The sequence below is a fragment of the Solea solea genome, chromosome 2, assembly GCF_958295425.1.
Source record: "Solea solea chromosome 2, fSolSol10.1, whole genome shotgun sequence".
NCBI lineage: Eukaryota > Metazoa > Chordata > Actinopteri > Pleuronectiformes > Soleidae > Solea > Solea solea.
Window position 1 is genome coordinate 9,268,873 of NC_081135.1, and position 25,973 is coordinate 9,294,845.

General features: G+C 39.2%; 1 protein-coding gene across 1 annotated transcript; it reads left to right on the plus strand.

Annotated features, from left to right (window-relative positions):
- prkx (protein kinase X-linked) lies at positions 1 to 24,488 on the plus strand. The gene is made up of 8 exons (XM_058621418.1): positions 1 to 947; positions 7,088 to 7,256; positions 8,520 to 8,783; positions 12,393 to 12,512; positions 16,323 to 16,418; positions 18,957 to 19,014; positions 21,742 to 21,819; positions 22,630 to 24,488. Exons 1-8 carry the CDS (start codon positions 812 to 814, stop codon positions 22,753 to 22,755), a joined length of 1,047 nt encoding a protein of 348 aa, XP_058477401.1. The 5' UTR covers positions 1 to 811; the 3' UTR covers positions 22,756 to 24,488.
- The last annotated feature ends 1,485 nt before the right edge of the window (positions 24,489 to 25,973 follow it).

Consider the following 25,973-nt stretch of genomic DNA (forward strand, 5'->3'; position numbering starts at 1 on the left):
GGAGCTGTGGTGACGGGTGAGGTCTCTTGTTGTGGCTGAGACAATTGTGGACAAAGTCTGGAAAGTTAAGACCGAAAAAGGAAAAGGATTTGCGGAGTTAGAGCGCAATTGAAACTCCCCTCTATTCCGGAATAACAGAGCTTTTTTTCCTGCCTTTTTACCACTTTTCTCCATTAGCTGCCCATGGATAGCTAGCTGCTAACGCTACATACCGGAGCACCTGTCTCCATTGTCTCTGTCACGTCGCCGACTTCCGGTCGTCGTGTCCGCCGGGTCCTCTAGGTCTGGTACGACAAACCGTCAGCTGTTTTTGTTGTTTTTGACAGTCACACTGTTCTGCTGCTTCCACTGCCAGAGGTGGACGAACAAGATGGAGTGAGAGGTGCCTCTGTCCCGGAAATGCCCAGCACAAACTGTAACTGGGTCCCACTGGTAGGGCTGGGCAATAGTTCAGTATCGATATATATCGCAACAGTATTTTAGTAAATATTTAATTCATAATCAAAATTAATTACATACATGTGGGTATGGTGTTTGTGTACTGTGTAAACGCACTTTGAGACATAACATATGATTGCCATGAAGGTTTTATGTCAGATGTGGGAAATGTCTCGCAATGTAACAAGCGTGTGTTGTTTTCTGCCCATAAAGAAGAAATTATTAACTGGTTAATTGGTTTCTACAACTGTCACATTGCTAATATTTATTTACCGATTTGACACTTTTCTGTCACAAAAACATTCTTGGCCATATCGCCCAGCCCTCCTGTGCTAGATATTTCATAGAACACTGAAAATCCCAACCATAAAACATGGCATCCCCCAAAGCAAAAGTAGTAGTCAACAGTGAGAGCAGCCCAATGAAAGAATGCAGTGGTCAAGCTGGAGAAGCAGCTCCAAATCATCGGATATACTGCCTGGATGACCTGGAGACCGTGGCCACAGTTGGTGAGTTTCGCTATGTCATGTGACATTGGCTCAACACAACACAAAACACCTCAGAAGTGTTTGGGCATTGAAATGGGGAAGGGTCAATACCACGTTCACATTTCCTGATACTACTATACTTTACCAGTGATTCCCAAGACTGGTTCGGGACCAGTTGATGATTAATTAAGTAATAGATTAATTGTTTCAGCCCTATGTGATGAATTTAACAAACATCTCTTGTAAAGGATTAATTTAGTAATAATTCAAAACAATAGAAACATTACAGATGTGCTTGTAAATTAGTCGCTACTTTCTGCACAAATTGGATCTTATCATGACTGAGATTGTGATTTGGGTCAAGGTTGTTTGGCATCTCTAAAAAGTGGGTCCCCATAAAGAAAGTTTTTGAAACACTGACTGTACTGTACTTTACTGATACAATATCTCAGCCTGAGTCTGATACATTCATTTTACATCTTGTAAACTATGGTGCTCTTAATAATTGTGCTGTGTATTTATTTCTGTAGGCATAACTAGTTATTACTCCAACTGTCTAACAAGTTTCTGCTAATTTAAATGACGGTATAAACTGCACAAATGATTAAAACAAACAGTTTGTTTTTTTAGATTGAAATAAGTTCTCACAGTGGAAGTGGCCACTGTCAGATGTTGACTTGATGTCTCTCTTTATAGCCTGTGCTCAGTAAATCATATACTGTTTGCATTATTTAACATCAGAATCAATACTCATGTCAGATTTAACTTTCTTTTATTTTTGATATCGCAGTCTGACCAGTACTTTGTTCAAATCCCCCCTAAGGCCTTCTCTTTAGTTTTTAAAATGCCTTACATCAATTTTACTATTTGGTATTGTTGCCTCCCATAGGCATTAACAAAAGATTTTAAATGTTTGTAACTATTAAAGTTATCCGTAAAAGGCCTAGACGTCCACTGTTGACCTATTGAAGTTTAACCCACGAGACTGGTAAAGTCTGTTTCCTTGTTTCTCTGCTTGCAGCCATGTTTTCAGTTAGAGTGAGCCCCCTTGTCTCAGACTTGCGTACCTAAAGTAAGGCTTATAAAACCTTAACGAAAACATGTATTACCTAGACTGTGGCAGCTCACACTCGTACTGATGATCTGAAATGCTTTTATACTCATCATAAAAACAATAATGATCTCAAGCTTAGCGTTTTGTGCGATTGCTTCATCATAGGTGTGTAGCAGTCTTTGTCCTGCTCTTGCGAAATAGCCAAATTGGCATTTTCTTTTTTTCCACCTTGTCAACTCTCCTTTCATTGTGTGACTATATTGTGTCGGAATGTGATGTCACTCTACTACACAGAGCATCAACCAGTTTCTGTTGTTTGTATCTGTGTGATTAACTTGTCTACACTACATATGTGTTATTTAAATGTGTCAGACACAGGCTATTTAATTAACATGATAGTAACATAAATTAAGCCTGGGTTTGGACTCGGTATTGGCAGATACCCAATATTAAAAGACTGACCAGGTTAGATGCCAAAAACCCTAAAGACATGACTCTTAATAAATTATAAGTAAGATACTGGAATTATTGTGTGTTTGTGTGGGTGTCAGGGTTTACATTGTTCAGCTTATGCCAGTTTTTGGCTGATATTTTTTTTTGGAATAGAAAAGGAGATGAAAACCGCACCACGGAACCCCCTCATCTACAGCTCAGTTGCTCAGCAAGGTTTAGTAGTTTTATGCAGATCGCTGATGTTTGACAGAAACTCTAAAGTCCCTTTTTCTTCTGTGCAAAAACCCCACTAACACCTGCTTTTTGTCCACATTGTGAATTGACATAATCCGCATTCACTCTGAAATTCAAAACTAGCATGCAGTTGGAAACAGGGAAGCAGATTTTCTCCTCTGCAGTTGTTCACTTAGTCTCAGAAATGTCTTTTACCGATAAACAACAATGTAGAATGGTTAGAGCAGGAGTGTTTAATTGGAGCAACAATGAGGTGAAACTAAATGTGAAACTGACTGTTCAGATGGTTATTCACAGCTGATCCTGGAGAACTGTCAAAATTCCATTATTTGAACTAGAGCTGCGATTTACGATTATTCTAATAAACTATTAATTTGATGATTATTTTTTTTATTTTTTATTATTTTATTTTCAGATTACTCAATTAGTTGTTGTGGTCTATATAAGATGTCAGAAAATATTGAAAAACGTTGATCAGTGTTAAGTGAACCTCGCAAAGATAATGTTCACAAATGTCTTGTTTTGTCCATAAATCAAAGTTATTCAGATCTCTTTGTTATATGGAGCAAAGAAACCAGAAAATATTCCACTCAACTGATTAATAGTCGACGATTAATTTAGTAATCGATTCATAATTGAGTAATTGGTGTATTTATTGTGTATCAACATTATTATTAGCTATTTTAAATATATGTGATAGGTTTGTGTTCCACACTGACTGGAGTAGAGCACCAGATGCAGCAAAGAAAACAGACATCATATAAAACGAATTTTGCAGAACATCTGAAATCTGTGAAAGCTTATCTGCATATTAGCAAACAATAACACAAAACTACCACTGAGAGTCTGCTTCCACCATCCATTATTGTTTGCACAAAAAGCACAATAATGAGCTACCTAATCCAACCAGTATTTTAGTTTTCTACATGAGGAGTAAGTGCTGTAACAGTGGTGCAGGCTGATCATAACAGAGCAGATGGTGATGGGAAACGATAGCAAGCCCCACACAGAGTGATGATAATACATCCCTCAGACCTTTTTCATTAACTATAATAGAAGTATTTTACAGAGAGATTTACCATACATTCTCATTTATCATGTCATGCTGTGTAGTTTATGGATGACATGTATTTCAGTGGTATACATTAGGTCACATGTGGAGCAGCAAAGCCGTGGCCCGATCTCTGACAGAGAGGTTTGCAGCTGGGAATGACATTCATTCTGCATTGTTGCTGAGAAAGCCCCAAGCATAAAAAAAAGCAATTTACCCAAAGCTTTTTTTCTGATGACAGGGATTTGCTGCCTTAAACAAATCAGGTAAAGCTCTTTATCCGTGCGCTACTGTTTAATTGTCATTGAAATCATGAGGCTGCTCTGTTGTGCCATTACATTTTTTTTTGCTGCTGTCACATCCTGAGATATGACCTGGAAAGTATTAGTGGAAGGCAACACCAACTGCAGTCCTGTCGGAGCAAATTCATTTTTCAGCTGAATCATATTCCCCAACCTGACACTTTAACATTTGTTTATTTGTGTGTTGTTGTTGTTTTTTTTAAATCTATACCTTATGAAGGTTGCATTCAACAGAAATTTCAAGAGTGGAGCCTTGGAAAATGCAAGTAGAGATCAGGAATGAGTGAAATTTTATGCTATTTTATTGTACATCACGACAAAAAATGCTCACACAATAAGTTTGTGAATTTTCAGCATCAGCATAATCTTAAACACAAAAAGTTTTAAATATTTCATGAACTTCAAGAGTTTAACACAGCTTCCCACTCACATTGTAATGAGTGAAACAGAAACAATTTGGTCAGGATAATTGTGACATGAATTTTTCATGTTGTCCAATGCCCACTCAAAAATCAGCTGGCCTTTTCTTTGTTCTGCCTCATTATGAGCTGCTATGTCCCTGCTGGGTTTCTGATAACAGCCTTGGCTCAGCAAATGCCAAGGAAGCAGTGATTTACAACATCACTATGTGTGTAAAGAGAATAGCCTCTTGTTCCTTGTTTTTCCCCATCGCTCTGTTTATGTGTTCGAACAAGTTCTTACACTGCACACCCTGTGCAGTTAAAGAGTTGTTCAGCAAGGTGACGTGCTGGTGTTAGACGAGTTGAGCACCCTGTTCTGACAGGTACCAGGGTTAGATACCTGATGATTCCTTATATGTAAATGTTGAACCAATCAGCCTTTGTGTTGTGTTACCATGGATATTACATATTCAAATAGATTGTGTGTGTGTGTGTGTGGTCAGACAGAAGTGAACTTTGCAGTCCTGCATGTCAGTTTTGCTCTAGTTACCAGGCTACAGTTCTTCCTGCCCCTTGAAACCTAACTGCTGCTTAAAGCCCTAATTATCCAAAACATTCCCAAAAAATCAGATAATACATCTGAAAATATATTTCATTTTCAGCATAGTTCTAGCTCAAACTACTACTACTAATAGTAATATATTTGTAGTTTGTTGTCTGTTTTCTCCAATCATTTCTAGTTTTGTGTTGTACCAATTTCATTAGTTTTGATTTTGAATTATTATTATTTTGATACTGGAGGAAATGAAGATGAAGATCAACCCAGAGAGGCAAACATGGACAAGTACAATCATTTTCCTTAAATGTTACTAAGCTGGAATTTGATTAACAAATACAATTTATTGTATTCTGATTTGAACAACAGATAAAAAATTAAACACTATTTCTCCAACAACAACATAAATGTAAGTCCACTATTCAACCAAGGCACAGCAAGTAACATCCGGATACAATCCACACTTGGGAGGATCGAGACCCTGGATTGAGTCACAGCTTATGACTAAACTTTCTGTGGTCATGTTGCATAGTGAGCGATGCTGGTGTATGCATAGTTTATATTAAAGACTGAATCTCTTGTTCATTTTCCCACACTAGCACCAGCCGTGGCTGCAGCAACTATCTTTTCTGTTCATTCGTCCTTTGTATGACATTTTCTGTGCGATTCCTCCAGAGGGGTGCAATTCAAAAATTGTTTTATTCAATTCTACATCATTATAAGTCATTGGAGATTGTTGTAATTACTAAATGAACAGACTTTTCATGCTTCTGACAAAATAGGCGAGGCAAATTCATTTGTAATAGCCCATCTCAACAAGGCAAAGTACTGGGACAAGGGTGCTCACCCTCACCGAAACAAAAGGAAAAACAAAATGCAGCCTCTTAAAAAAAAAAACACTCACGTAGTAACATCTATGCCCTCTTGAATGCCTATGATATGTTTAGAATATGTTTATGCTGTGAACTGCTCACTGTCTTGCACCAAAGTCCGTTGAGAAAACCAGTAATTGTAGCTCACAGGGACTCATGTGATACTGGTGTACTGCTGCCTCATTTGTAAGTTTGGGTAACTTACTGATGAAGACAGCTGTGGATCAACAAGTACTGTGTGCTATGATGTAAAATGTCAGATTTTCTTTTTGGGCTTTGGTGCAGAAATAATCCCCATATTAAAAACAGATTTGTGGCTTTAATGCACAACCTGGACACCTGTAAAAATACCACAAAACCGCTCAAAATGTTTACTGCTCTGCGTCGCCATGGAAACCTATCGGCTTAGACGAAGGTTCATTGTAGGTAAAGCAGAGAAACAAGACAGTCACATCACACAGTAGGGGGTGGGATTCACAGGTTACCTCGCGATACAGTACGCGATACATGGTATCAATAATATCACGATACAATGATTCTGTGATAATCAATATATTGTCTTATATATTATATATATATAAGACAAACATATAGCGATACATCACAATATCTGTCTAATGGACAAAAACAAAATGTCCGTGATAAGTTAAAAGTGCAAGATTTCTCTGTTTATTCACAACAGAGAACAAAGTGCAAAAAGTCTATGTATTGAACATGGATGGGGCATCTCTTACCGTAGCTTTCTCCGCCATTATCCCGCTGTAAACGCCCTCTTCTTCAGCCGGGTAACTTCCTCTCAAGTTTCCCTTATTCATTTGAGCAGCGCCACCACAAGGAGACATTGAGTAGTGAGGCCGGGGGAGTGAAACTAGCACACTAACACAGTGTCATCTGCCATTTATTGTGACTTAAGCAAAGCAGGAATAAAATGACAAATCTTTCTCCTCATCTTTGCATCAGTTCAGTTTTTCCAAGAGCCAAATATTAAAACAGCTCCAGCTCAACATTCCTTATTTTTTTGATTAACACAAGATAAAAATACATGTAATGCAGATTTTATTGATTGTTATTTTCTGATGATTTTGTCAAATCTATTGTGTTACTTAGTGGAACACATGTATAAGTAAAGATTACTGTGATAAGAAGTTATTTGTCAGGGTCAGGTTCCTGTGTGTGTGTGGTGTATGTTCCAGTCACGGTTGTTAATGTTCTTGCCTCCTCCTCTTCCTCTTCCTCAGGTACTGGGACGTTTGGCAGAGTCTTCCTGGTCAAGGACAAAAAGAGCCGGGCTTTCTTTGCCCTGAAGCAGATGAAGATACCAGATGTGATCCGACTAAAGCAGGAGCAACATGTCCACAATGAGAAGGAGGTGCTGACAGAAGTCAACTACCCCTTCCTCATTCGACTGTGAGTCTACCATCTTACCTATAAACACCCTGGCTGCTGCACAGTCCTCTGGGTGCGCATATCTAATGAAAAACGTTTCAGCTCAGTGTCGACAATGAATCTCTACACATTGATTTCAGTCCTAAACACTATACATCTGAGTTCATCTAATGGTTTTATCCTCATGACACTGATACTGTTTATCAATCTATCTAAATGCAAGGAACGTCTGTCTGTCAATGACATATCAAACACGCCAAAAATACACAAAAAACAGGCACATATTATTAGAGTAATAATATTATTGCACTAGTCATGTTTTAATCTTATTGATCCATTGTCATTATGATAATAAAAAATGAATAGCTGTACTTGTATTGATCTCAAAAGTGGGAACTTCTTGTGTTATAGCAGCAGGGTATCAGGCAAATAACAGACTATGCAAAATACAGAAAAACATGCTCCACAGCTATACAAAAGAGTTGGATAGCAAGGTAAACAATAGAGTCCAGTCACTTGGCAGGAAACATTTCTTATAGCAGTCATTGTGACAATGAAGCTTTAAAATTAAGCTAACTCCAAACAGGTTGAGCACATTGAGCTTTCAAAAGCTGTAGTATTTGTAAAATCTAATTTAATGTGTACAATCCCTTCTTACAAATCACAATAATTGGGATTAACATGGTGCAACATCTTCTGTCCTTTACCCTTAACATGGGTTAGGAAAAACTGCCCTTTCCCTCAAAGTGTGCAGAAAAATCACTGCATATATTACAGACATTTTTCCATAATCTATTGTGGTTAAATGAACAAAACAACATAGAGACTGCTGACTAAACTATAATGGTTTTATGCGATGTGTTTGTTCGGGTGTACATAATATGTCCCTACTGTATATCTGAATGTATATTAGGTAATAAAACCGATTGCAGATTTAGGTAAGAACAGAGTAAGAAAAGGGAAGTATAGCGGCAGAGTAGAAAAGTCAGTAATTGTCTTTGTGGCCTACAGCCAGCACTTATGGAAAGCACTGGAGCCTCCTCCATCTTCATCAGTGACAGTGCTCTCTTGTTTTCATTCCTCTGATGTGCCCTTCCTGCTGAAATAGTTGTTCCACAGTGCTCCAAACCACACTAGGGAATTTAGAGTCTGAGACTGATACAGCCCCTCTATTTTATTTGATTCTACAACTTGTCCAACAGACAGAATGTCTAGCACTTCTGACCTGAAGTGGACCATTTGCATCTTATTCCACCTGTGTTTATCTCATCTGTTGTCCCTCAGGTTTTGGACTCACCACGATGAGCGCTTCCTCTACATGCTGATGGACTACGTTCCGGGTGGCGAACTGTTCAGCTACTTGCGCAGCCGTGGGCGTTTCAGCAACAACGCGGGCCTCTTCTACTCTTCTGAGATCGTATGCGCCATTGAGTACCTCCACTCCAAAGAAATTGTTTACCGTGACCTAAAGCCTGAGAATATCCTGCTGGACAGTGAAGGACACATCCGTCTGACCGACTTCGGGTTTGCAAAGAAACTCTCTGATAGGTAAATTATTTTTGTCAACTACAGTTACAACGTGATTTAATTTACATGAGCCTAAATAATGATTGTCAGTCAATTCAGTTAAAGCTTGTGAATTTGTAAAAAAGGGATATTAATATAAGTTATGTACATATCAACTTGTGTTGTGTCTCAGATTTTTGTTTATAATTTGAAATTTTATTTGAGGCAGCAACCTAACCTTAACCAAGCCGCTGGTCTACTTCTGCTTGTTTTGCAAGTTTGTGTCAATTGTATAAGTCTGAATTTGAAACACACAAGTCACAAAATTACACATTTGAATTTACTGATGCAGGCAGCAGTAGTTCAACAGCTCCTGTGTGCTGTGATGTAAAAGCGCTGATTTTCTCTATGGACTTCAGTGTGAGAAGTCAGCATAAATACTCTTGATATTGCAGACTTAAGCAGGTGTAGATTTTATCAGATTTTTTTCTTTGCCTGTGATGTTTGTGTCCCAGCCGGCAGCCTTGTTTTAATAGGAGCAATCGTCCAGGTCTCAGTCAGGATTAGTCAGCACTGTGCTTTGTATAACCACACTGCAAGAAAACCAAGACTATCCCTTAACCCTTCTTTTACCAATCCTGTTGTCGCCGATAGGATTTGGCATTCGTACGTTTCATTACATCACACCGTTTGTGATATCTAGAAATTTAAAAAACTATGGACTGTTAATCTGTCCAGGGTGTACCTCGCTTTTTGCAGGTTTACACCCTATGTGAGATGAGATTGGCCCAGCACCCCTCGCAACCCTCATGTGGAGGATAAAGCAGTAGAAGATGGTTGGACGGTTGCCGGAAAGCAGAGAAATAGAGCTTTGTGCCCATATACGTGTCAACACTGTGGCCTTCAGGACTTCCGCGGAATGACTGTCGCGCCGCAGCGCCACACGTTTGTGAAGTCAGCTTCTCAGTACCGTATTCCTAAATGCTTGAATAACTGCCAGATACCGAACATGGAAGTTATCTAGGAAAAAGGGGCAGAAGCACTCACTCATTTAAAAAAAATTTAGGCAATTCTACAGCCATAAAATCAAAATAAATCACGGTGGCCTGATTATCATGATGGTCATAAAAGGGTTAAATAATAGTCAGTAGTAGCTGCATTTTAATTACACTTGGTATTTTTTAATTTGTTGAAGTAGCTCCCGAGATGATGAACTTTTCAAATAGTTAAAGAAGACATTTTACCCCCGTGAAACTTGTAGTGTTTAACAATGAAATCAGGATGGACCATACTCGGTGTCCTTGAAATGCTCATATTGCTCTTTGAGAATTCTAGGGAATCCTCCGAAATCCAAGAGTCCCATGGCAATGTCACTGAAGGATGAGCTCCCCCTGACTGATATCATTTAGGCTGAATTAGATACACAGCGAGTGAGGCCTCTCTGTGACCGTGGCAGAGTTGAGAAGATGCACTGTAGGGAGGAAAATAGACATCTTTCTATCTGCTCTGCAGCCTCATTACAGCACTGTTTCTCACCAGCCTTTTTACCCAGCACTGCGCTGACCCCCTGCTGACATGTAAACATAATGGAGTAAGATTACATTTTCCCCCAGACAGAGCGAGAGCAAAACAGATGGGGAGAAGATACTTCTCTGATGTGCGAGTGACCTACTTGTGTAAATGGAGGGCAGCATGATTGCATGGGATATGAAGACAGCTACCTCATTGCCACCAGCTCTCTTGTACTTTCCATGTCCAGGGGTGTGATAGAGTGTCATCATAGCAGCCCTCACAATGCTGCCACAGTGACCCCTGCTGGCAGACACTATCACCAACACATTGAAACATGAAGTATATTGACACACGATGACAACACGTGAGTAATTTCCTCTGCAGTCGCACCTCTGCCTATCCCGTACCTTGGCTTTATTCCCCCGACATCAGCAAGCCTCCTCATCCTCCACCAGGACCAACATCATTTCCATACGAATTACTGCTGCCATGGCAACTGACTGAAAGAGGTCATTACCCAGGTGATATTGGTGACAGACGATGAAAGGCTGGCGCCAGGCCAAGTGCTCTTCATCAGAGGACAAGTGTCTTTGAGAGAGAACAATATGCGTGTATGTTACACATGCAGCATGTCAATCAGCGGCAAATGATCTGCTCCAGACTCCACTTATTCTGCTGCACTTGTTATCCTGTATAGCATGTACCAAGTGACACTTCCACATCTGTTGCTGCTGTATGCATACACAGGTCTTGTATCCTCATCATAATATGCCATGTCACATGACCCAGGCAGATCACTCAACCTGTGGGTGTCATCTTCCACTCCTCTTTCACACAACATAGAATGTGCATATCATATATACAGAGGGAGCAGTTATCCCCTAACAAGAAGTGACAATATGGTGAATGTTTTTGCATAGGCAGAAAGGTTTAGAGGTTTAGACATTACATCTTAAATTAATAAGAACTGTGACAATTTTGCAGTGCTTTTTAAGCTAATGAGCACAAATATTCCGTTATGATATACATGAAAGTTCAAACACATGTCACAACATCATACCTAAACAAACGTACAAATATCCATACACATACAAAAGAGCCAACACAAAGTAAGATGATTATAATCGGAGAAACACACAAAAAAAAAGTACTTTCCTGTTTACATATTTTAAGGTCTTGACCTTACGTCACTTAAAGGGGACATATTATGCAAAATCTACTTTTTAACCATTTCAATACTTATATTTGGGACTCTGGAGGCCCTACCAGTCGCCAAAGTGTGGAAAAAGAATACTCAGTCATGTTTTCGTGGTCCCCCTTAGTGTAAGTATAGGCGATAAAACACTCGATGTTGAATTCCCTCCGCTTATGACGGCAGCATGCGCATTTCACCGCGAATGTTACCGCCCCACCAGTAAGTTTACTTACTTGATATAATGTATGTTGTGACATGAAGCTATACACAAAGATGATTTAAGTACTTTCAGTTCTTAGGACCTTAAAATGAAGAGGAAGCGAATCTCTGGTTTCTAATTTAAAAAAAGGTGTGAAAGTGTGAAAACACTGCAGAAAAAGATTTCATGTCATGTAACCTTAAAATGAAGAGAAATCTAATTATGCTATACAGGTACCCATATTTCTACCATGCAGAAATGATTCAGACATATTTTGATAAACAAAGGGAATAATTTGCTTTAATTCTATTTCCAACATGATTGTCCAATGTACTTTTGCAAGAACGTCATGATTTCATGAAATTCAGTACCTGGTACTAAATCCACAAGGAAGAAATATGAATCCCATGAACATAATCTCCTTTAATGAAAGCATTTCAGAACACAGTACAGTATTATGATTTATCTGCTAGTAGTAAAACCTAAATTGTAAACATGTACCTACAGATCTAGGATTGAAACTGGACTTTTACATTTTCAAAATAAAATGAAAGGAATTATTTTAACTCGCCAGAATGAGGTTGCACATTCAACGAGCTGCAGCTGCTTTAAATCACTTTAGCACGATCTGAGTCAACAAACGTTTGAAGATCGAGCTCAAATAATGCCCACAAAAAAATGTGAATTGTAATAAAAAAAAACGTCATCCTTTATTATATATCTATATCTGTCTCTCTCTGACCAGGACCTGGACTCTGTGTGGAACTCCCGAGTACCTCGCTCCCGAAGTCATCCAAAGCAAGGGTCATGGCCGAGCAGTGGACTGGTGGGCTTTGGGCATCCTCATCTTTGAAATGCTGGCTGGGTAAGTGCTGCATCATGGAACAGTGTACACACACCACCAATTTCAAACACTAGGGGGCGCTCTTCTCCATCAGAGCAGCTGAGGTGAAGCAGTATAGACAAAAACATTGACCTTTTTATTGCAGCACTTGCATGTCTTGTGTCTTACAACATAGCTGTGGAAACTTGATCCGTGTGTGAATGTTTTGAATTACACACATTGAAATGTGTCATAAAAAAACATAAACAGATCAACACTTTTTGGTTCCATGGTCCTCTCACACTACCAAATTTTTCTTACTGGGTTCTGATTGACAGTTTAATTTCCCCTTTTCTGCAAAACTTAGCATTTGTATCATCAAACAGAAAGTTAAATGACATCGAGTCGTATTTCAAAAGATTGCACTGGATTTGATAATGTTTTTTGCATCGTTCCAGTTCCAACTTCTTTGCTCTATTCTCTTTCATGTCTGGGTGCATTGCCTAAATGAGTAACATCATAGCAGACACCTCTGCTGCAGAGCTGCATTCTTAATCAAGCAGCTTGTCGTTGTGTCAGATATTAGCATTTTATGTTTTCTTTTGGACTCAAATAAGTCGGGTTCAGTCCTGTGAATGAGGCAGGGAAAGTGTGCGAGAGCAGTGCAAGGGAAGAGTCGGTTTACACAGAACAGAGGAATTATCTATTATTTCTATTGCTGTTTTTGTCTCACTGTGGGAAATCTGTTCATTGTGTGCTGCTGAGCCGCGACAGTTGAATCTGCAAATGGGATTCATTGTTGTAGGTGAAGAACAATGACGTCGATCCCTCTTTAGAAAGCGCCCAGGCTTATTCTAATGTTCTCCATCTACCGCTGCGAATAATAATAATGCCTGCGCCTCGTTGGCATTCAGTGAGAACAAGCCTGAAGGTTGAGATTGACTGTAACATTGATTTAGACATTGTTTTAGCGACACAACAGGTGGTGCACTATAATCCAGCTGTTAATTAGTTTAGCGAGTACAATAGCTGCTGCTGCTGCTGCTATTCTTCGGCAATATGCACTAAGTTTCTTTTTTTTCTTTTTATTTGACTGTTATCAGATGTGATATCAGAATAAAAATAGATTATGTTTTATTTATCCAGGGCAGGCAAATGTCTGGCATTTCTGCCTCCAACCCAAAATAATCGATATGAATTGATCTTCAGTTTATCCACTTTCTACAGAAAACATAAACACTGTCCCAGTCACTCAGTTTATCCTCAGATTGCACTGGCAACGGTGTTACTGATAAGACAACAAAAAACTGTCCTACTGACACAAAGGGCCACAAAAATCAACACAATTCGCTCCATTGTATTAAACTAAAGTGACATTTCACCATACCTGAACTAATACATTTACATTTTTCAATGTTAAAATGATATTCATGATTTGTTTTTCTTTTAGAAAACCAGTATTTAGCATTTTTGCTATAAAAATGTAAAGTAACAAACAACACCTATCCATCATGTAACTTTTGGTCAAACCTTATCGCTTTAACTCCTGAATATGGAACAGCTTCCTCCGGTCCTGCTGAAAGGTCACTTGTGTTTGTGAGCCCGACCCATCCGCATCCCTACATCCATCTTCTTTACGCTCGGCTAGGAAAAAACAGTGTGGCTTAAAATTAGTCATAAGAGTGTGACCTTTTCCCAGCATTCATCAGGACATCCATGTTTTCAATGTCAGTTAATGTCAGTACCTCATACAACCACAATTTAAAAAAACAAAACACCAGAACTATCCCTTAAGAAAACGAACCAGACCCCAAGAGAGGAAAGTAAGAGAGCAGCAGAAAAAGAAGTAGAAGAAAGTCTTATGGCAGTAATCCTGCCTTTAGGGCCAGATTTCCACTCTTAATGGGAACCAATCATCTTCTGTGTGTATGAAATTGTGTGTGGCAGCGGACATGAAGTCTGACTTTCTCTCACACTGAAAAACCTGCTTTCTCTTTTTTTTTTTTTTTATTCAACCCCAGATGAAAACCTGCTACAGTTTACAAAAAAAGCAGTGTCAGGTTGTGGCGGCTCAGTTGGTCCCTGTAGTACAAGACTCCCCTTTAGAGATGAAACACTGTCCTCTTAAAGCAGCCTGTCACACACAGTCAAAGTGTCATGGAGATGGAGTATTTTTGTCTCAGGATGCTCGGTTTACTAGGACTTCCATAAATCACACTTGCGATACAGAGACGAGATAACATCAGTTGATCATTTGGTATTTTTAGTTAGGGAGGGGAATTAAAAGAATGGCGACAATAAAGAAAATTGTGAGATATGATTGATGCTCACTCTTACTAAAGTTATGGATACCTGTGGGGACACAAGGAAAACGGATTTTAGCCTTTTAAACAAAAGACCTTATAAAGTCTAAGACGTCTAAAGAACACATTTGACACTTAATTTTGCCGTTAGACCGCCTTTTCTGAATGGAAACCAGTGTGTAGATTTTGAAATCGTTGTCTTTGTCAACCAAAGTCTATGGAGAAAATCTGTGATTTTACACCACGGCACACGAGATTTGTTGATCCACTGCTGCCTTCATCAGTGAGTAGAAAATGTGTTATTTTGAGATTTGCTACGAGTTACAGAAGCAGCGTAAACTTGCCAAACATTGCAGCAGTAGAGTAGACCAGCAGCCTCTGTGTCCCTGTGAGCTAAAACCACAGATTTGCTCTCTGGACTTTGATGCAGGACAGTGAAAGTTTCCAAATGATTATTTCCAGTGGGAAAATGCTGTCTCATTGCAGTAAGTGTCCGTTGTAAGTCAGTACCACATACAAAGTTAAAAAAAAAAAAAAACTGTTGTTGTTTTTTAACATACTTGCATGTGTTACATATAAAAAGCTGAGGGTGGCTGGCATCAGTGATGAGCACTAGAAGGTTACAGTCGGGACTTTCATCTCATCATAGCATCTCCAAATGACGTTTGTGGCAAGAGACCAAAGTTTGTTGAAGTCTAATTTATCGCATCCCTCTTTAAAAGATTGTAATGTGATATTTAGGCTAATGGCTATCATTTATTCTCCAGGTTTTACTATACCTTTAGGTTTTACTATCCCTCTTCCTTCTGAGTTAATACATTCTGAGCAATTATTCAGAGGCAACACACTTCCACCATAAATCACTCCCGTGTTTACGTAATTTATTAGTGTTTGTTACATCCTTTGTCGATTTCTCCATAAACCATCAGTTAAAGTCAAAATCCTCATATCTTTTTTTATCCTCCCCCATTTTGCTGGAGTGACCCAGATTCTCCAGCAATGACTGCATCAGTTATGGGGGGAAAAGAAAAACAGGAGTGCAGTCTGCGGTGGACACACTCCCCATCCCACAGTCTACTGACTGACTGTGGAGCTTTTCTCTGGGAAGGCAAGCGACGTGTGACAATAACTGGTTTGATTATGCGCTTGTCTTTTCCGTATGTAATGCGTTCAGAGGCCAGTGCCATTATGTAATTTGTGGCTTAGAACTTGTCCAGGCCACAGCAGAGGGAAGAACAGGAGAGCAGGGAAAACACTTAGTGTAGTGGAGCAGGAAAAGGTCTGTGGGTGGTAGAAAACACACAGAGTATTGTGAAAATACTCTGTAAACAAAGGTTGTTCTGTCCTTTACTGAAGGTTTTCTGACTGGTGACCTTACCACATGTTCACTTACCATTTTGTTCAGTCTGGAACACTTGATTGTGCGTAAGCTCTTACCTGCTTTGCCTGTTTCTTGCATCACACTGTTTTGGCAGAGTACAAATTGCGTTTGCACACTTCGTGTGTGTGTGTAGGTGCAGCTGGAGTTGACATTTATGTCTCTCCACAGGTACCCTCCGTTCTTTGATGACAACCCATTTGGAATCTACCAGAAGATCCTGGCCGGAAAACTAGAATTCCCACGCCATCTGGATTTCTATGTCAAGTAAGTGCCAGACACCAGTGTTTACAGTATTTGCCATATAATAGGCCTGTATGTCCTCGCATGCACCTATGAAGAGACACAGATGTACACACATAAAAACGTCACTTGGTCCCTGAAATGTAAGGTTCAGTGTTTTCGCAAATAGGACTCTGAAATGAGTGTTCAGAATGTTAAAAAAATACTTACATTCTGAATGTATATTAAATCAAGTATGATAATTAGAGTTATTATTCTACAGTATTGGCCATAAAGGGATAAAAACACTGTACATACTATTTTAAATAGCCTACATTTGTAGCTATAAGACATCTTAACATCTAAAGAAACACACCAGCTCAGTGGTGTTCATACAGGAGGTGAACTATTTTGCTTATGTTTCCTTTTTTGAAAAATACTTTTTACAGTCTTATTCTGAAATATCTGGGATTTGAGAGATTAAATCTCAAACAACCAAAACGTGTGGAGGAGCTGTTCAGTAAAGAATCATTATGTGCTTAAGAGTATAATGAAACAAACAACACTAAAGAGATCGAGCATGTCCTCAGCAGGGATTTCCGCAAACTAGGAAATTATTTTTGTTATCTTGCTTGACTTAACCTCATTGGCCTAATTGGATAACCTGAACCATTAATCTGGTTATCAACTGGCTCAGTCAACCTTGGGTGTATTTATCCACGGTGGACCCAGGGTTGATGCATTCCCACCACATAATTAATAATGATCAGGGCGATAGAAATCACTCATGTGGGTATGTAAGGTGAGGTGACATAGTATAGATCATTTTGGTAAACCTGTTATAGTGATAAATATTCTTAAATAAGGTCATTATACAGGAGGCGAGGTCCTGGAATGACTGGAAAGATGCAGTCTCCCCCATGATTATATTTTGGTGAGCTGGACAGCATTTTCAAGTCCCTCACGTCAAATATTCATGACTCTCCACATCCACGATATATCCTGATAATGGAAATTCACCGCCATTAACTTATTGAGTGCTTTTTATCACAGCGCGCAAGGCACATCTTCCCGCTGATATGCCATCTATCTTGTGGCCAGCAAACGGAGAGATTTTAAATATTTCCACTGTTTTTATCACTGTTAAACAGTTCCACGTCACACACTCCCATCCATCATGAAGTGAAAGGCCTTTCAGAGGACTGCAGGCAGCAGCTGCTGCCGCGCACAGACAAACAGACAGAGTGAAGACGTGTCCCAGGTTGACCCCAGCCATAAAAGTCTTGTAAGGCGTTGGTAATAAAATTAGCTGCTAGTTAAGGAGTAGTTATGGACATGTTGACACTGTGTTGATCTGACCTTTAGCACTCATTTCCTCTACTCTCTCTCTGTAGGGTGTGTTTGGTTCCCTAGGGGCATAAGAAAAATGTGTTAAAGCAGTGGTCACACCCTGTGTATTTAGTAGTAATGTGCAATAAAAAATCGTAGATGAGATTTAATTAATTACTGCTCAGTTATGAGCTAATGAAAGGCACAAACATCCAGCTGCTGCGTTGGATCTGGGATGCCAACAGTTTAACCTGCAGCATGCAGTGATTTGTGTAACAGAGGCAAATGAATTGAGAAGAGCGCGTACGTCGGCCAAGTTGTTTCTACTTTAACAATTTAATAAATAATGTAATAACATTAAAAAGCACATTAAAAGGTATGGAAGTTTATTTCACCCACGAGGAGGATTAAACAAAAACGTCCCAGACTATCGGGGATAACGAGGCCATAAATTCATGTTACACTCAGTGAAAGTAACATTTGATATTAAAAACCTATAAAATAAAAGTTGTGCATTTCACAGTGAAATTGAAAAACCTAAATTGAGAATGAGTGATTCAAAGGTGTTCATGTATATGCATCACTAGAAACATTTTCATATGAAAACATCTCTCTGTGACATCACTGCAAGGCTTGTCTTAAATCTGCAGGGTTTCACTTTTGGTTGTTAATATTCTTCCTCTGTTTTGGTCTTTGTGATCAGAAGCATGTCACATTATTTGTGTCCTTTGCTTTCAAGCATTACTGTCAGATCGAATTCATTCCTGAAACTTTTCGTTGCCACTTCTTTGCGTTTTCAGTCAAACTCCAACCTGTTTGCAGTCGTCTTGTTTTGCTATCTCAATATTGATGTTGTCTCCGTCTGTCTTGACGTAAAACAGTTAACCTCCTGTCTGCCATGCGAGAATGTCACGAGATCTGAACACTGCTATACTGAGAAACACATTGTGTGTTGTGTGAGCTCATTTTACAATGGATTGAATTTAACAGTCATTAGCTCGTATTTAAATGGTACACACAAAAAGCCATTTTATGACCATTTATATCACCTTTCTTTCTCATACACATACATTACACACAAAAGTCCTCACTTTCTGCAATTAAAAGATCAACACAACACGGCTCCCTCTGTTTGCATGTCAAACTGGACAGTACTAGGGCGATTCCTTGTGACAGTGAGGAAGAGAGACCACTTCTCAGAGATGTACTCTCCAGCTGTGCATTCACTCCCTCTTTATTTTTTTTTCCCCCCAGAGACCTCATCAAGAAATTTCTGGTCATTGACCGAGCCAGACGGCTAGGCAACATGAAGGTGAGTTGGTTAGACTTTCTGTCTCTGTTAGCTGTATGGCAGCTCCCTGTGTTTCTTCCTTCAGTAGGTAGTTTGACGTCAGCCGTCAGAGTGCAGAGCCGGACAGAATGGGGGTTTCACAGTGGGACTGAAGCAACACATGGTTTCAGTTAGTCACGAATGAAGAGAAATTATAGTGTCAATCCGTGAGTGCTGATATTTGTATCTAGTCCGTCTTGCAATCTAAATATTATTATTCTCTAATTAGAGCGGCATCTTTTCTCCTGTCTCTTCTCCCAGGAAACACAAACTTACAGAGGCCTATCCATGACTCACTTATTAAGGAAGAACAGAACCAAAGAGAAAAATAAGACCTTAAAGTATCTCTGTATCTATCTGAGTCTAAGGTGGAGCAGAGTATAATTGTTATTTATATAAACTAAGTAAGGAGAAGAGTTGGATTAGATTTCATCAGTTTGAGTTTGACCAGCCTCCCTTTTTTTTTAGACAGACATACTTTTGTAACATTTGAACCTACTGGTGGAGGCAGAAGTGGATCAACAACAACAAAAGATTAAATAATAATCCCTGTTTTTCTGTTTGGAATTTGGTGTGATGGATGAGCAGTTTACAGGACAAGGCAAACCCAAGTTTCCAGTTGTAATAAAAAGGCTAACAGAGAGATTAAGCGACAAACATTTCTCACATATTCTGTAGATGTCATAGAGTTTAATGAGTGTAGATTTTTATTAGGTGAACCCTTTTGTGTTATGTGGCAAAAATCTGTTTTTCCTGGTCCCCAGCTGGCAGCCATGCCTGTTTCTTTAATGATCATCACTCATTCACGTTGAGTCGTTGAGTTGTTTATGAAGAGGTCTGTACTGGGTTGGAAGTGCTTGGGTTTCATGGAGGCAACATAAATCTAACTTAAATGTGAGTCAAATAACCAACATAGCAACAATAATTTCTTCCCTAAACAGTTTAACCTCAAACTGACCCTGAGTGGCCACACAGCACTCCAGCTGCTGCCTCATGTGTAGAGAGGCTCCTTCAGAAAAGTTAGAAAAGGGGAATATGAATCTCCACGACGCCCACTCATTATGTCAGATGGATTCAAACGCATAAATCTGCTGCTTTTGGCTTTTCGTAAAGCTTTTGCAACAGTTCCATTGCAGAGTCTAAACCCTGAAAAAGCCCCGGAATGTGTAAAAAAAAAAAACATTTTGACTCATTAGTCTGTTTACATAGCGTCAGTAAACTGGCAGACATTATTTCTTCAGTGTATCATAGAAGCGATTGATGAATTAAAGATCTGCCACTCAATCATCCATCAGTGTGAGTCGGCAAGACTCTCATTCAGGGCGCAGCCTTTCAATTCAGAGTAGTGTAAGTAGCATCTCAATAAAACTAATACTTATCGAAGCTCAGTGATTAATGCCACATAATCCCAGACAGGATGAGTGATCTGTGACTGCCAATATTCATCTCATATTAACACAACACAGACGTCGCCGTTTAACCACAGACTCAGAAACTTAACATAATTACTGTGTTTTACAGTCAGCTGCTATAAATGTAATTATGATTACTAATACAAACGATTATTGTCTAAATGTTGCTTTAAAAAAATAAAAGGCCCCTTCTATGTTTTTGGCTGGAAACAGTGCTGACACATGCACAAAGGGGATATGACGCCACTGACAGGCGACCGAATGAAATGCACTGTAACCATGATTAAAGAAACAGATTTCTCTGGGGTTTGAAAATGAATGGAAACATCTGGGATAATGTAAGAGTTCTACTCGGCACCATAAAATGACAATGGTCCAGTTGCTCTTAGAAATTTCTTGGACATTTGACTGTGGAAACTCAAAATGGAAAAAAAAAACAAGTCTCTTTTATCATAATACATCTCATCATTTCTTGATCACATAAATTCATCAATATTTCTATATATAGCTCTGAATTTTATTCTCACAACTCGTTTTCCTTTGATGTTACACTTAAGCACCTTGTTGTTTTCTCTTGAATACATAATCTCTCAAAGGTTAAGTTTGTGTTTGTCCACAATAGTTTCTGCCACAGAAAAGGTTCAGGAAGAAAGTCGCCGCATCTCAATTTCAGATTTCAAATCATTCATTATTTATTTAATTCATAATGAAATGTACAAGTTTGTTCGTTGCAAAACAGAATTCATTATTTAAAGGAAATGGAATTATTTATGTTGAACATTTTAATTGGATTTCGCTTGGTGAATATATCATTATTGTAGTTTCAACAGTTTTGTCATAATAATAATAGTATTTTTTAGTAGAGAGGTTTTGTGATTTTAACACTATCATTTACTGTCGTGTTCTAAACTGGATTAAAGTTGATGTTTGTTTTCTGCTATTTTACATTGGTACTGAAGGAAACTGGAGATAAATCACAGAGGGAAGAAGATGAATATTTTGTGTGTCAGTGTCGCACGTCGCTGCTAACAAATAAAAGAAAAAGTGTTGCATTTGTGGTTATTTTTGAAGGGAGGATGCTGTCTGATTATTGTCTTTCTCTTTTAAAAATCACTGCTGTGGTCGTCGGAGCTCGTCTTCATAATGTGCAGCCGCTCTGACAGCAGCTTTCAGCTATTAATAATCTCTGCAAGTCAACTACCTGTCAGCAACATGTCTAATGTGTCCATTTTTCAGTTCTGAGCTGCAAATGTGCGTCGCGCAGAATTTGTGTTAACTGCCATGTTCTCTGTTTCAGAACGGAGCCGACGACGTGAAGAAGCACCGCTGGTTCAAGACAATTGATTGGGAGTCGGTGCCGCTGAGGAAACTTAAGGTAAGAGCTGCAGCTTTAAAGAGATAGTTTGAGGAGTTTGAAGTATATTTGTGGTGGGAAAACAGATTTTATCCACTTAACAAAAGGCTCGTCTTGTACAATCTGCACCCTCCTTAAACCTACGACATCTTAGGAATATGTTGGCAGCTCTCGCTTGCTGTTAGACATCCGTTTTTAAACTGAAAAGGAAGTTTTCAGTTTGCTCACACTCTGCTGCCTTGTGTATGTCATTTAGGTAAATCCAAACAAAGGATTTCACACACCAATGTCAGTAAATATCAGCTAAAATTGTGACTTTGTTTACACTCTGTGGTCCAAGTTAGCTATGGGGTCCACGTTAGACGAGCCATGTTTATGGCCTGACTGAAAGTTCTCAACACATAAGTCAGAAAAAACAGTTTAATGGGATCATTCTACAACTCAGTAATTCGTAGTTTTTTTTTCTCACTTTTCACTTTGCATACAGGATGGCAGTCGTCCATATTGGCCTTTGTTTTAAGATGACCTGGTTGGCTTGAGTCTCTTTGAAATCCCAGATCTATGTGTAGTTCTGTGCTTAAAAAGATTGGTCACAAATCAGTTGAAACGTACGTGAACCTCAACTGTGTGTGTTTGTAAAACTAAATATTTGATAGATGGAGTTCCTGGTGCAGCTGTTTGGTAGCAGATGATTGGTTCTCTGGAAACAAAGGGGGCGGGATATGTGTCAGAACAGTTTTTTCCTCATCAAAATGATGTACAGTGTATCTCTGTCGTAATACTCCACCACTGTCATGAGCTGTAAATGAACCCCTCACACTGTGTCCACAGCCTCCGATAGTTCCCAAAGTGTCCCACGAGGGCGACACCTCCAACTTTGACATTTACCCCGAGGATGACTGGAAGAAGGACCCCCCTGTGCCTCAGAAGGACTTGGAGATCTTCAAGAACTTCTGATCAGTCGGCCTGTTTAATTTATTCTTGAACCAATATATTGACGATGTACTGTTACAGGTACTATGATAGAGAATACACTCATTTATGGGGATGTAACGGTATTGTCAATTTCACAGTATCACATGAATAGAGAGAAACTACAGAGACCATCATCATCCTTTGCACTTCTTGTTGCCTCTACAGATAGAGAAAATGGTGTTGGCCAGTATTAATGGCAACAGAGAACAGAGCGCAGATGTAGGAGAGAGGCAAAGATTTTTTTAAATTGTGACTCTTACGTCTTTCCTTTGGTGTCAAGAAATACAAAAGAAGTGTATGAAAAGCCACTTGACAATTTGTCACTGCGAAAAGAATAAAAAGAGGGACTAAAAAAGGACTCTAAGGGAAGCATTTAAAGCACAAGAGCTTGACCTGCAGCCATTTTTTGTAGTGGACATCAAAGGATTAAGAAAATTACACGCTGAAGCCAAAGTATAAAATGAATTTACAGACATGCATTACTTTAATCAAACACTATAATCCAGCTCCTGCTATCACAACATTGCAATAAATATTCTATTGTAACTGAGATTTTGATATCGTTACATCCCTATCTCTTATCAAAGCAGGGAGTCATTTTATCCAGAATATGATCCTCCCTCACTTCCTACAAACTCCAAATAATTGATGCTGTGACCTGTATCATACTAGATTTGTTTTATTATGTTAATTTAACTGACTTAATTCTTTTTTTGTATTACTATTATTATTGTTTTTTTATTAATTTCTCTGAGCCTACTCATATGCAAAAAAAAAATGTGTTTCCTTTGAAACCAAATGACTGTTACTTTCTAGGTTTTGAAAAAAAAGAAGAGGAGAAAAATCAGGTCTTTTTTAATCTTTTTTTTTTGTATTTTCTGGGTTTTTCAAATGTCCATGTGTAGTCATATCTAATGTGACTCCAGACTGGTGCTGTTAACTGTCAGCTGGCCAGTTTTGGACTCATTACACTGTATGTGGTCATGAGTCAGACACTTGATTTGAAGATGTGTGACCATTAGCACTCGTAAAAAGGTGCCTTACTGTACATCACAGCTTGACGGGGCATGTCGCGCGTGCTTTTGTGAGCCTTCAGTTCACTAAGGGATGTTGGATCTCATGTTGAGGTGCAGCTGAATTTGCTGTTTCCTTGTTGAAGCTTTATTGACAGATGGGCCTTTGTTAGTACGGATGATTTTTAAAGGCAAAAGGCATGGGAGGTGAAAGGTGTGAGAATGTAGGGCTGGGTATCTCACCACTGACTTACAAAGTCACAAAGCGTAGATATTGATTCAGTTATGGATGTTTCAGTAATAGAGGCAAATGTTTTAAATGGAGTTTTTAAATCTGAAATGAGAGCATCGTTTGCCTTTAAGCAAGGTGAGGTAGTGGATGATCCCATGTTTACAGGCTCATTATTCTGTCACATGGCCAGAGCTGGCAAGACTCAACAAGGTTCTCTATACCCACGGGCAAAGGATCAGATAATTCAAGTGAATATCTATTTTAATCAGAAATCAATTTCGTTAAGCCACTGGTGATTGACGCTGCAACTCACACGTGAAATGTGGCGGCTTCAGCTAAAACGCTGTACATTCTCTTTGAATGACATGCTGCTGAACTGCATTGTGGGTCCATTAGTTTGCTGTTAGCGTGATGCAGGACTTTTTTAATCAACTTTCAAGCAGCGGTGCAAACACCAGCCAATCAACAATCATGCAAACACAGATCTTGGACATGACCGACAGTTTAGCGACGTTAGTAGCTCTTCCTACGAAGTCAGACGAAGCCACCTAAAGAATCAGAATCAGGCACGCCCACAATTTGTGGAGGTAAGATTTTCCTGTATTTGCTGCTGATGTTCCTCTGAACAGGTGGCGCACTGGCTCCACTCCTTTCATCCTCCAGCTTCACCATCTCCTGGATCAGCATGATATCATGTCAGAGTAGATGTGAGTCGTTCCATTTACACTTGGTGCTTGGTGGATGGTGGCTTTTTCCCTCGATAGCATAGTAAGACCTCAAATTCGATGTGCTTCCTTGTTATTGCTGCCTGTCCTTTTTCCGCGGACATTTTCTCAAATGAGCAACGATTCTGTTTAGCCACCAGAGCTTCTGTGAGGTCACGTCTCATTGTGCTTGACATCTCCACTGTTGGCTAGCACAGTATTTAGTTTCATGTATGCGGTTCTCCCAACTGGTGCAGCCCGCTCATCACTGTCAACAACGTCAGTATTTATCTGTGTCAACATAAATCGTTGAGTCTTAAGTATAATTCAGTACATGATAAGCCTTCAAAATAAACTGCATTTTGATGTGTCTGTTTTTGTTTGTTGCCTTCAAAATCCCTGGTTAGGGCATTGTGTTACAGTCACATGTGACAGCATGTTTACACAGGCAGCACTTTAGCAGCGGCTCGTCCACCTTCGGTGTCTACACTGGGGCATTAAGGCACAGCACTGCTCTGTGATTACACAGCTCTCAGCTTCACACATGCGTTTAACCCAAAGCCCGGGTCGTAAGAAATGTAATTCAGAGTCCAGTTTGTGTAATAAAAGGAAATGAATGGCTTTACTTTTGCCAAGCCCTTTAGAATGTCTTAAAGCTGATTGTCAAACAGAGTTTGTTTTATTTGTGTAAATCAATCAAATGTGATCAGATTTCCTGTTCATTTAAATTTTAATTGACTGGCCAGTTGCTGCATGACCTCATTTCACTGCAGCTGACTTTTTTTTCTTTTTCCCGTAAGCCCTCTTGTGTCAGGTTCCCACTTTGCCATCACAGTGGAAAGAGTGAGAAAGCTGAGTTTGTTTTGTGTTTTTTTTTGTTTTTCCACACAGTGAAGACAATAGTTTCTGTCATGTTGTTGATCATATCAGTGGAACAGCTGTCTGCAGTGAATTGTCAGCACTGTTTGACTCGACAGGAGTAAACACTTGAAACACCACACAAGTGTTGCCGCTTCTTTATTCCTTACCAATCTCACCATCTGTTTAAGGCCTAATGTTTATTGATCACCTGACACCTGTGTCCACCTACAACCTGTGTTATTGTAGCCATTTTCATTCCAATGTTTTGCTTTTGCTTGTTGTAAAACACCGTCCTTTATCAAAGACGCAAAAGAAACTTTAAATCTTTTATATTGGGTGATGTCATGATCATTAACAAGTTGTTTTTTTTCCACACAGGTGAATTTTATT

Excerpts from the sequence above, each read along its gene's own strand:
- prkx (XM_058621418.1), top strand. The coding sequence starts at position 812 with ATGGCATCCCCCAAAGCAAAAGTAGTAGTCAACAGTGAGAGCAGCCCA. Across the intron at positions 16,419-18,956 it reads CATCTGGATTTCTATGTCAA|AGACCTCATCAAGAAATTTC; the intron begins GTAAGTGCCAGA and ends TTTTCCCCCCAG. Across the intron at positions 21,820-22,629 it reads TGCCGCTGAGGAAACTTAAG|CCTCCGATAGTTCCCAAAGT; the intron begins GTAAGAGCTGCA and ends CTGTGTCCACAG.